Here is a 13,177-nt window from a genome sequence, read left to right on the forward strand (position 1 = left end):
TTTTTTTCTGCTGGTGTATCCTGAGGTAGCTCCTCTATTAGAACCTCTTCCTGCAGTGTGAACGACCTCTCTCCTGTGTGGACCCACTTGTGCCTCTTCTTGTTTCAAGTTGTAATGTCAACTGCACAAGTATAGTGAAATGCCTCTCTTGCGAGCTCTAAACCCAGCAATGCAGTAATCAATAACAATGTAATAGAAAAAATAAAAATCTAAAAAAGTAAATATGCATATTATATACATAGTCAGTTCTAGTACCATACTACAATTTGCAGTGATACTGGAGCGACATGTATAGGGGTAAGGTGACAAGGAATCAGGATATATGATAAACAGAGTAGCAGCAGCATATATGATGATTGTATGCAAGTGGGTGTGCGTGTGAGGAAATTATGAATTGAGTGTTTGTGTGTGTGTTGGAGTGTGCATGAGTGTGTAAGGCCCTGTGAGTGTGCATAGAGACAGTGCAAAAATAAAATACAAGGGTGAACTCAGTCCATGTAGCAATTTTGTTAGCCATTTAGCAGACTTATGCCTTGGGGAATGAAGCTGTTCAGGAGCCTATTGGTGTCAGACTTGATGCACCGGTACCACTTGCCATGCTGAAGCAGAGAGAACAGTCTATAGCTTGGCGGCTGGAGTATTGGCGACTGACCTCCGTGATGCTGCGTCGGGCCCTTGGCTGCGCTGGGGTGGTAGTGGGGTCCTCCGTGGCTACAGGGGGCACTCCAGACTCTCTAGTCTGGATGTCTCTGCTGTGCCGTAGGTCCTCCTCTCCTTCAGACCTCTCCTGCTTGACCCCAGGACCTGCAGCCTGATACAAGAAGATAACAAGGACAACAATGCTGTAGGGAAGTCTCACTAGGTCCCCTAAGGCAGATAAATGTACATCCTCATTTAAGCAAGTGAATAGATGAGGGGAGCCAACTATTTTTTATTTTTTTACGCAGCACTATTACACTAACCTCTATCATGATAATGTGCTGGGTTGAGTTTCCATTCCCCTCATCAACAGTGATTTGTTGACCATCTCTCCATGTATTGTGTGCCGCTGGCTTCACAAAGCTCCTGTGGCCTCCAGTGAGACGTCCTTCACCTGAGAGAGTGATTGGGGGAAAAAGAGGTGGTTAGGTTAGGTACTGCCAGTGCTCAATGGTATATTGCACACTTTTGTCACTGTCTACAATTGGCAAGGATGTAAGGTAACACTTCTCATAACTTATTGATACACTATTTATTGATCAATGTATTATGTTCCATGAATCACATTTATTTTGTCAATAAAAACATAGAAAATGCAGAAAATCGCAAATCTGGTTAGAATATGGTGTATTTGCGCAAGATAGCTAAATAAATCATAATGCATACAATCCAAAAACTGAGCAAAACCTAATTATTGGTAACACATCACATATAGAGAGGAACGGGGCGACAGGCCGCGCAACCTCAGCAAAATGTACCTCTTGCCATTCCTCTGTATCGGTCGAAGATCTTGAAACTATTGGGACGACAGACAGGGACGCGCTCCCGTGCCACCTTCATTTCCAGTAGTTTCCTCCGCAATGTCCTGTTTTCTTTCTGGCTTTGAGTTATTTCCAAACGAAACACTGCATAATCGTCGTCTACGACTTTACATATCTCTGCCACGGCTGCATTCGCTAGCACCTCCATGATGGAGGCTATTTGAGCGTGATAAACCATACAGTTATATATGTTTAGCAAGCTGGCGTTAGAGATAACATCTATCAACTAAGTCCTGTCTGCAACGCGAATTAAACACTATGTGGGGGTAAGTATGTGATAATGTGCAGTTAAAGACTCATATTTTGAGTTTCAGGTTGTTAAATAAATGTTTAATAACAAAAACGCTAATGTGGTCACAGTTCACTTCCGTTTACGTGTTTTTCTTAGTGTGAGTTTCCGGCAGACTTGACGCTATGTTGCGTATTGATTGCTGCCATTCACAGGTCGGAGGAGTCATGGGCTAGGAACAAAATATATATATATATATATACTGCTCAAAAAAATAAAGGGAACACTAAAATAACACATCCTAGATCTGAATGAATGAAATATTCTTATTAAATACTTTTTTCTTGACATAGTTGAATGTGCTGACAAAATCACACAAAAATGATCAATGGAAATCAAATTTATCAACCCATGGAGGTCTGGATTTGGAGTCACACTCAAAATTAAAGTGGAAAACCACACTACAGGCTGATCCAACTTTGATGTAATGTCCTTAAAACAAGTCAAAATTAGGCTCAGTAGTGTGTGTGGCCTCCACGTGCCTGTATGACCTCTCTACAACGCCTGGGCATGCTCCTGATGAGGTGGCGGATGGTCTCCTGAGGGATCTCCTCCCAGACCTGGACTAAAGCATCCGCCAACTCCTGGACAGTCTGTGGATGAAGCGAGACATGATGTCCCAGATGTGCTCAATTGGATTCAGGTCTGGGGAACGGGCGGGCCAGTCCATAGCATCAATGCCTTCCTCTTGCAGGAACTGCTGACACACTCCAGCCACATGAGGTCTAGCATTGTCTTGCATTAGGAGGAACCCAGGGCCAACCGCACCAGCATATGGTCTCACAAGAGGTCTGAGGATCTCATCTCGGTACCTAATGGCAGTCAGGCTACCTCTGGCGAGCACATGGAGGGCTGTGCGGCACCCCAAAGAAATGCCACCCCACACCATGACTGACCCACCGCCAAACCGGTCATGCTGGAGGATGTTGCAGGCAACAGAACGTTCTCCATTTGCCAATCTTGGTGTTCTCTGGCAAATGCCAAACGTCCTGCACGGTGTTGGGCTGTAAGCACAACCCCCACCTGTGGACGTCAGGCCCTCATACCACCCTCATGGAGTCTGTTTCTGACCGTTTGAACAGACACATGCACATTTGTGGCCTGCTGGAGGTCATTTTGCAGGGCTCTGGCAGTGCTCCTCCTGCTCCTCCTTGCACAAAGGTGGAGGTAGCGGTCCTGCTGCTGGGTTGTTGCCCTCCTACGGCCTCCTCCACATCTTCTGATGTACTGACCTGTCTCCTGGTAGCGCATCATCATTAGTCATTTAGGTCAACATTGGATCATTCAGAGATCCTCACTGAACTTCTGGAGAGAGTTTGCTGCACTGAAAGTAAAGGGGCTGAATAATTTTGCACGCCCAATTTTTCAGTTTTTGAAAAATTGCCCAGCGACAGCCCCGAAACTTGAAGGATCTGGTGATGGTCTGTATGGAGGAGTGGGCCAAAATCCCTGCTGCAGTGTGTGCAAACCTGGTCAAGAACTACAGAAAACGTATGATCTCTGTAATTGCAAACAAAGGTTTCTGTACCAAATATTAAGTTCTGATTTTCTGATGTATCAAATACTTATGTCATGCAATAAAATGCAAATTAAGTACTTAAAAATCATACAATGCGATTTTCTGGATTTTTGTTTTAGATTCCGTCTCTCATAGTTGAAGTCTACATGCTTTGTAAGTAGGAAAACCTGCAAAATCGGCAGTGTATCAAATACTTGTTCTCCCCACTGTATATATCCACATCATTCCTCATGATGCCATCTATTTTGTGAAGTGCACCAGACCCTCCTGCAGCAAAGCACCCCCACAACATGATGCTGCCACCCCCGTGCTTCACGGTTGGGATGGTATTCTTCGGCTTGCAAAGATAACGATGGTCATTATGGCCAAACAGTTCTATTTTTGTTTCATCAGACCAGAGGTTAATTCTCCAAAAAGTTCGATCTTTGTCCCCATGTGCAGTTGCTAACCGTAGTCTGGCTTTTTTATGACAGTTTTGGAGCAGTGGCTTCTTCCTTGCTGAGCGGCCTTTGAGGTTATGTCTATATTGGACTCGTTTTACTGTGGATATAGATTATTCTGCACCTGTTTCCTCCAGCATCTTCACAAGGTCCTTTGCTGTAGTTCTGGGATTGAGTTACACTTTTTGCACCAAAGTACATTCATCTCTAGGAGACAGAACGTGTCTCTTTCATGAGCGGTATGAAGGCTGTGTGGTCCCATGATGGTTATACTTGCGTACTATTGTTTGTACAGATGAACGTGGTACCTTCAGACATTTGGAAATTGTTTCCAAGGATGAACCAGACTTGTGAAGGTCAACAATTATTTTTCTGAGGTCTTGTCTGATTTCTTTTGATTTTCCCATGATGTCAAGCAAAGAGGCACTGAGTTTGAAGGTAGGCCTTGAAATACATCCACAGGTACACCTCCAATTGACTCAAATGATGTCAATTATCCTATCAGAAATTTCTAAAGCATGACATCATTTTCGGGAATTGTCTAAGCTGTTTAATGGCACAGTCAACTTAGTGAATGCAGTGAATTATAAGTGAAATAATCTGTCTAAACAATTGTTGGAAAAATTACTTGTCATGCACAAAGTAGATGTCCTAACCGACTTGCCAAAACTATAATTTGTTAACAAGAAATTTGTGGAGTGGTTGAAAAACGAGTTCTAATGACTCCAACCTAAGTGTATGTAAACTTCAGACTTCAACTGTACACGTCTCAACAAGAAATCTGCATGAACTTAATAAACTGTATTCACTTTGTCATTAAAAGTGTCTTGGGAATTTGTTTTTGTAGTTGAATGGGAGTAATGAGACCGGCATTGGGGAGCGGCGCTGGGCAGCGCATTCTTGGTTGCCTCTCCAGTGCAGGTGTTATTTATATTTTTTTTACACCCCTTTTTCGATCTTGTCTCATCGCAGCAACTCCCCAATGGGCTCAAGAGGCGAAGGTTGAGTCATGCGTCCTCCGAAACATGACCCACCAAACCAAACACTCGCCTGCTTAACCCGGAAGCCAGCTGCACCAATGTCTTCGGAGGAAACGCTGTTCAACTGACGACCGAAGTCAGCCTGCAGGCGCCCGACACACCACAAGGACTCGGGTGCAGATATTTTATCCAAGTTGGACCCTCTCTTTCAAGAGTGGAGGTTAGACTCCTGGATGGTCTCCCAGGTATGGGGAATTTTCAGCAGAGCCGATGTAGATCTTTACGCATCGTGAAAATGCGCAGTGTCATTGTTATATTTTTCTTGAAGAGGGACCCTAGTGCCCTGTTGGGAACAGACTCTCTGGCGCACCAGTGGCCTCGTACCCTCCTTTACGCGTTTCCGCCAGTGGTTCTGATTCAGCCAACGTTGGAGGGTGCGCCGGGAGGGTTGATCATTGATTCTTGTGGCTCCCCGTTGGTCCAGGCAGCCTTTGTTTGCAGAGATCAATCGCCTTTTAGGCGGGGACCTGTTGTCCCAGGCACACGGGCAGGTTTGGCACAGGAGGTCGGATATTCGGTTCCTATGGGCCGAGCCCCTGAGCGGGCCAATCTGATGACTAGAGGTTTACCTCAATGTTATTGCTACCACTCAGTTTGCAAGGGCGCCCTCCACTAAAGGGTTGTATGAGTACAAGTGGCAAGCGTTTGAGCTCTGGTGCTAAGATAATGGACTTATTCCTTTTCAGTGCTCTGTGAGGGACATCCTTATGTTCCTACAGGAGCTTTTTTAGCAGGGGCGGGTATTCTCCACGTTAAAGCATGTCATGTGGGAATTGACGGAGCCTCACCAGGGACCCACCCCCTGGTAGTAGGGTTCCTCTAAGTTGAATGCCGTCTGACGGGTCTCTAAACCTATTCCGCCCACATGAGACTTGACGCTGGTTTTGGAGGCACTCTTTGGGCCTCTGGAGTCGGTGGATCTGACGATCCCCTCCTACGAAACCTCCCTGCTCCTGGCTTTGACTAAACGTGTTGGGGACCGTGTTATCCTTACATGCTTCCTGTATTCAGTTCTATGGCTATGTCCTACAGGTCCTTAGCTTTAGGGCTATTTCCCTTTTTGCCTCCTCCTTTTGCTTCTAAAGAGCAACAGAGGTTACATGTCCTGTGTCCGGTGCAAGCTTTACGCTTGCACATTGAACGGACCTGGGATATCCGGTTGTGTGACCAGCTTTTGGTCTCTTTTGCTAATCCAGCTCACAGGAGGGCACTGTCTCAGCCTCCACAATCCAAGGAGAGATGCTGCTATCTCCCTGGCATATAGCAGCAAAGGTTAAGGGTTACCTACATGTGTACACACCCACTCCACCAGGGGTCTGGCAGCGTCTTGGGCGTTGTTTTAAAGGGTTGACTATAGGAGATATTTGACAGACTGAAAGAGAATGTAACATTATGACTAACTACTGCTCCCTGAAGGAGGCAAATGAGATACAACACCTGTTTGGATCTGCGCTGCCCATTCCTGGGCTCATTATAGAGCATGAATCCTAGCCTCACACTTATCACCTGTGGAAGGCGGGGGTTCCAGTGAGGCACGGATTTCATTGGCCTTGTCTGGCGTGATTGGAGATCCTTCAACCGAAGTCGCAAGAGTGCGACTCTCCATAGTATGTTGTACATCATATCGCCTCCTTCAAAAAACAGTAGTTATAGTCATAACATTAAGTTAACAGTGGGCACACCTCCGTGAGACTGTGTGGTCCTGTGCTGCTCAGCTGATTCCTCTGTGGGTTCAGGAGGAGGTGTAGTCTGGTTGTCCTCCAGCAGCACCTTTTGGACCCTCCTCCTCCTGGAAGAGACATACATGCCAATAATAAACACTTTAAACATTGCTTGGCCATACTTGCAACCATATAAATGTGAACAGTTTCTCTGGCTCAAAATGTGTATCAGTCAATTCAGAACGTAGATTTATTTGCAGTTGACAGAGCGCTAAATTGTACACACGTTAGACCTCACCAGTTCAAGTCGTTGACATAGTTGTTGGTTTTCCTTGTTCATGGAAGCATCCTTAACGTACCTCAGTCCATCATCATCAAAGCAACTATCGCGTGTATTTGACTGACTGGTTAAATTGCTCTCTGTGTAAAGTGCCTAGTCCACATAATTGTCACAGACATGGTCATGGCTCTGTCATGAAAATGGCGGTGGAATGTATAGCGGACGTTTTACAGGCTCCTGACCAATTCTGTTATTTTGTGGAGGTTTTTGCGCTGATCTTAATTTTTTTGTTTGTACTGATCTTAAGTTTTTTTTGTACATAATGTTTCCGCCATCAATTCCTATGACTGAAAAAGAGCTTATGGTTATCAGAACAGTGATCACTAACCTCAAATTGGATGAAGATTTCTACTTCAATGAGTCGGTGGCACAGGAAATACTGCTCACCCCAGACTAGGCCCTAATCCACAACACTCGAAAGAGAAAGCAATGTAGAGGCCGACATGCGGCTACCCAGATGAAACTACGGACACGAGTAAATAATCCACCTCTGCCCTCTGTTCTATTGGCTAATGTATGATCGCTGGAGAACAAACTGGATGAGCTTCGTTCGAGACTATCCAATAAACAGGACCTGAACAACTGTAATATCCTATGTTTCTCTGAAACTTGGCTGAACAAGGACATGGATAATATTCTAGTGGGTTTTTCTATGCATCGGCAGGACAGAACAGCAGCATCGGGTTAGCACAAAGGGGGTGGTGTGACTCTTTGTTAACAACAGCTGGTACGCAATCTCTAATATTAAGGAAGTCTCGCCTGAGTTAGAATACCTCACGATAAGCTGTAGACCAGGGCTCTCCAAACCTGTTCCTGGAGAGCTACAGTCCTGTAGGTTTTTTGCTCCAACACTAATCTAGCGCACCCGATTCTAATAATTAGTTGGTTGGTGTTAGCTGCAGCTGAGGTTGGAGCGAAAACCTACAGGAGGGTCTCTCTCCAGGAACAGGGTTGGAGACATGCTGTAGACCAGGGCTGCCCAACCCTCTTCCTGGAGATCTACTGTCCTGTAGGTTTTTCAGTCCAACCCTAATTTAGTGCATCTGATTCAGCTAGTTAAGGTCTTGTTGAGCAGCTAATAAGTAGAATCAGGTGTGGACTGAAAACCCACAGGATGGTAGATCTCCAGGAAGAGGCTTGGCAGCCCTGCTGTAGACCATACTACACTGAACAAAAATATAAACACAACATGTAGTGTTGGTCCGATGTTTCATGAGCTGAAATAAAAGATCCCAGAAATGTTCCATTAAAAAGAAGCTTGTTTCTCTCATGTTTTATTTACATCCCTGTTAGTGAGCATTTCTTCTATGCCAAGATAATCCATCCATCTGACAGGTGTGGCATATCAAGATGATTAAACAGCATGATCTTTATACAGGTGCACCTTGTGCTGGGGGGCAATGAAAGGCCACTCTAAAATGTGTAGGTTTGTCACACAACACAATGTCACAGATGTCTCAAATTTTGAAGGAGCGTGCAATTGGTTTGCTGACTACAGGAATTTCCACCAGAGCAGTTGTTAGAGAATTTAATGTTAATTTCTCTACCCACGTGTATGGCATTGTGTGTGTGCGCAAGCTGTTTGCTGATGTCAACGTTGTGAACAGAGTGCCCCATAGTGGAGTTGGGGTTATGGTATGGGCAGGCGTAAGGACAACGAACACAATTGCATTTTATGGATGGTAATTTGAATGCACAGAGATACAGTGATGAGATCTTGAGGCCCAGTGTGAGGCACATTTTTTTAAGGTATCTGTGACCGACATATGCATATCTGTATTCCCAGTCATGTGAAATCCATAGATTAGGGCCTGATGAATTTATTTAAATTGACGGAGTCAGTTATATGAACTGTAACACAGTAAAATGTTCGAAATTGTTGCATTTGTTTGTCCGGTAGATTTACCTTATCCATTATTTCATAGCCATTTATGTACCATCTGTTGTGGAAATTGCAAGATTATGTTATAATGCTTGTATTGCATTATAATGGTTGCTTTATTCTGCAGAATAGAGTATTCTGTTAACTATTGTGTGTGTTCTACTGAGGAGGGCCTCTGAGATGGCACTGACAGAGGAGATTTACGATGTCTTTGGGTGATAAAACCTAAAGAGCATTCTAGATAACACAAGGTAATGTTTTTGTGCTATAACGTACCAGTGTGAGATGGTTCCAGTTTGGAGTAGGAGGACCAGACACTGGTCTATACAATGAAAGCAGACAGCAACTGCTGTGTCAGTTATGTATTATAGACACCTTTCATACAAATCTTAACCTTGTGACCATTTTATGTATCTGTTGTCCGTCATGTAGGTTGAGAGGGGTGTATCTTGGCTATAAAAAGTTGTACTTTTGTGTTGTCACGTTAAATGGTTCATTAGAAATGGTGCATCATTGAAAGTTATTGCTAATGCAAAGCTCTTATTATTAAAGATGTAGTTTAAGTGTAACTCTGACCGGTGTGTGAAGTTTGTTTCTCCTCATTTGGTAATACAGAAATTAACCACCACGCAAACAAAGGCTCACCCAGACACACCGTCCAATCAACAGTAGAGCTATAACCTACATTAATTCCCATCAGATAGTGTCCTGCTTATGCTATAACCTATTAATGCATATGGGACTTTGCATGGTACACCTCAATTTATGATGAACCCCATTATCTACCTAGGTCCTATTCCATATGTAGCCTCGGATTCCAGGCCGGTGAGGTTAATGCCTAGTGGAGCTTAGCTGATTAGGACACATTAGTGTAGGCTATATTCCTATGAAGGCATATAACGTTTTTATAGGCTATACATTATTATAGTCATCCACTTCATCACAAACGTTTTGAATCGAGCATGAAGGACCAGCGGTGAACAAAAAATCTTGATGCGGGGGGCTCATGGTGAAAGTGCACTATTGATTTAGAGTCAATCGCTTTAGCAGTGTGTGCTGCCTAGAAGTGATGGTGATAATGGTTGCCTACATGACTGCTTACTAGACAAATCCATGAGGCTCTTGTTTTTTTCTTATGATGTATGATAAATGCACATGTTGTAAGAACCTTATTTCAATTTTTCCATAAAAGCACATGGATGTGTGTGAAACTGAAACAAAAACGCAGGATTTCGACATATGTGAAAATGTCTAACGTTAGTAGTAGCTAGTAGCCTAGTCAAGGATGCATCAATGCAATATTGGCACAGAACATTTTGTTACAGACCAGCGGAATAAAAGCAAACCTTGAATTTGTAGGTTTATAATATCCCTTAAGTGGCCAAGGTTGACCTATTTTAAGAAATAATATTGGTTGGGGGATTTAAAGTATGATCTTTATAGATCTTATGAAGAATTTGTTACAGGATATAATCTGCCACCTGGTGAGATAAGCATAGGGCTAACGTGTGCCATGTTATCTGATGGGACCAGTGCTCCATTCACTACGTTTTTACATTCTGGAACGTACAGTTGAACGGAGCGATGCTGTACTGAAGGACCAGTTAAAAAACGAGGAAGGGTTGGGTTGTGGAACGCAGTCAGCATGGCCACTGCCCTTTTAAATAAGTCACTCATTGCTTCAAGCCACACCCACCAAACAGTCTGTTAAACAACGTACAATAACGTTTTTGGGAAACGTGTCGTTCAGTACAAAGCGTTCAACGTACAATTCAGAGCTCTGTCACGTGTAAGTAAATCAACAGTTTTAATTGGCTGATACGCATTTTGAGCCAGAGAAACTTAAATGGTTGCTTATGTTCGCAAGTATGCGTGTTTACCTATCCCCACTATATTTGAGTCCTATACTGTAGTTACAGAATGACTTCATTCTAGTTAAACCCATCATGGTGGCCATAAATATGTGGTTAAGTCAAACCTAACTAAACTATGTTGACGTGTACAGTAGGCGTTTGTTAGTGTGTGGTAATGTGTAGGTATATTTAGTAAGTACAGTGCCTTGCGAAAGTATTCGGCCCCCTTGAACTTTGCGACCTTTTGCCACATTTCAGGCTTCAAACATAAAGATATAAAACTGTATTTTTTTGTGAAGAATCAACAACATGTGGGACACAATCATGAAGTGGAACGACATTTATTGGATACTTCAAACTTTTTTAACAAATCAAAAACTGAAAAATTGGGCGTGCAAAATTATTCAGCCCCCTTAAGTTAATACTTTGTGGCGCCACCTTTTGCTGCGATTACAGCTGTAAGTCGCTTGGGGTATGTCTCTATCAGTTTTGCACATCGAGAGACTGACATTTTTTCCCATTCCTCCTTGCAAAACAGCTCGAGCTCAGTGAGGTTGGATGGAGAGCATTTGTGAACAGCAGTTTTCAGTTCTTTCCACAGATTCTCGATTGGATTCAGGTCTGGACTTTGATTTGGCCATTATAACACCTGGATATGTTTATTTTTGAACCATTCCATTGTAGATTTTGCTTTATGTTTTGGATCATTGTCTTGTTGGAAGATAAATCTCCGTCCCAGTCTCAGGTCTTTTGCAGACTCCCATCAGATTTTCTTCCAGAATGGTCCTGTATTTTGCTCCATCCATCTTCCCATCAATTTTAACCATCTTCCCTGTCCCTGCTGAAGAAAAGCAGGCCCAAACCATGATGCTGCCACCACCATGTTTGACAGTGGGGATGGTGTGTTCAGCTGTGTTGCTTTTACGCCAAACATAACGTTTTGCATTGTTGCCAAAAAGTTCAATTTTGGTTTCATCTGACCAGAGCACCTTCTTCCACATGTTTGGTATGTCTCCCAGGTGGCTTGTGGCAAACTTTAAACAACACTTTTTATGGATATCTTTAAGAAATGGCTTTCTTCTTGCCACTCTTCCATAAAGGCCAGATTTGTGCAATATACGACTGATTGTTGTCCTATGGACAGAGTCTCCCACCTCAGCTGTAGATCTCTGCAGTTCATCCAGAGTGATCATGGGCCTCTTGGCTGCATCTCTGATCAGTCTTCTCCTTGTATGAGCTGAAAGTTTAGAGGGACAGCCAGGTCTTGGTAGATTTGCAGTGATCTGGTACTCCTTCCATTTCAATATTATCGCTTGCACATTGCTCCTTGGGATGTTTAAAGCTTGGGAAATCTTTTTGTATCCAAATCCGGCTTTAAACTTCTTCACAACAGTATCTCGGACCTGCCTGGTGTGTTCCTTGTTCTTCATGATGCTCTCTGCGCTTTTAACGGACCTCTGAGACTATCACAGTGCAGGTGAATTTATACGGAGACTTGATTACACACAGGTGGATTGTATTTATCATCATTAGTCATTTAGGTCAACATTGGATCATTCAGAGATCCTCACTGAACTTCTGGAGAGAGTTTGCTGCACTGAAAGTAAAGGGGCTGAATAATTTTGCACGCCCAATTTTTCAGTTTTTGATTTGTTAAAAAAGTTTGAAATATCCAATAAATGTCGTTCCACTTCATGATTGTGTCCCACTTGTTGTTGATTCTTCACAAAAAAATACAGTTTTATATCTTTATGTTTGAAGCCTGAAATGTGGCAAAAGTTTGCAAAGTTCAAGGGGGCCGAATACTTTCGCAAGGCACTGTATATATTGGTTATAAAGCTCTGTCAGGTTTACACAGAATAGGGTGACTTAAGTATGTGTGATGTATACAAAAGAGAATCTCAACAAACGTCAGACTTAAGTCCCATTTTGTGTTTATTAAACAAACAAGTTAAATACACCATTATGAAAACCACACACACGTTGTCTCAACTACAGAGCTGCATGAACCTGATGAATTGTATTCATTTTCACAAAATAATATTGGGGGGAAAAATGAAGTAGTTCAATGGAAGTCATGAAAGATGCATTAGGCTTATACATGTCTTATACAGTGAGTCTACGAAACATTAGGTACACCTGTTCTCTGCTACCGCACAGCAAGCGGTAGCAGAGCACCAAGTCTAGGTCCAAAAGGCTTAACAGTTTCTACCCCCAAGCCATATGACTCCTGAACAGCTGATCAAATGGCTACCCAGTCTATTTGCACCCACTCTTTTACTCTGTTTATATATCTATGCATAGTCACTTTATCTCTACCTACATGTACATATGACCTTGACTAACCTGTGGCCCCGCACTGGTTAGTAACAGCCTCGCTACTGTTATTTTACTGCTGCTCTTTAATTATGATTTGTTATTTAAAAGTGTTTACTTAACACTTGTTTTTCTTAACTGCATTGTTGGTTAAGGTCTACACTACACCTGTTGTATTTGGCGCATGTGACAAACACAATTTGATTTGACCTTCCTAATATTGAGTTGCACCCCATTTTACCCTCAGAACAGCCTTAATTCATTGGGGCATGGACTCCACAAGGTGTCAAAAGCATTCCACAAGGATGCTGGCCCAT

General features: G+C 43.1%; 1 protein-coding gene across 7 annotated transcripts in view; it reads right to left on the minus strand.

The window, feature by feature from the left end:
* Window positions 1-13,177, minus strand: part of LOC110534626 (uncharacterized) — a 168,433-nt gene that overhangs the window by 68,509 nt on the left and 86,747 nt on the right. For 3 of the 7 annotated variants that reach the window (XM_090187487.1, XM_090187490.1, XM_090187488.1), the window contains exons 3-4: window positions 2,376-2,390; window positions 653-811 (exon numbers count right to left, since the gene is read on the minus strand). In XM_090187487.1, the coding sequence (XP_090043613.1) occupies window positions 653-811; window positions 2,376-2,390 (174 nt within the window). Of the gene's footprint in view, window positions 1-652; window positions 812-962; window positions 1,094-1,457; window positions 1,912-2,375; window positions 2,391-13,177 lie in introns of those variants that run through there. The other 4 variants (XM_090187486.1, XM_090187482.1, XM_090187479.1 and 1 more) reach the window with 2 other exon arrangements.

Source organism: Oncorhynchus mykiss, chromosome 10, assembly GCF_057628025.1.
Source record: "Oncorhynchus mykiss isolate SJ-2025 chromosome 10, ASM5762802v1, whole genome shotgun sequence".
In the NCBI taxonomy this organism is placed as follows: Eukaryota; Metazoa; Chordata; class Actinopteri; order Salmoniformes; family Salmonidae; genus Oncorhynchus; species Oncorhynchus mykiss.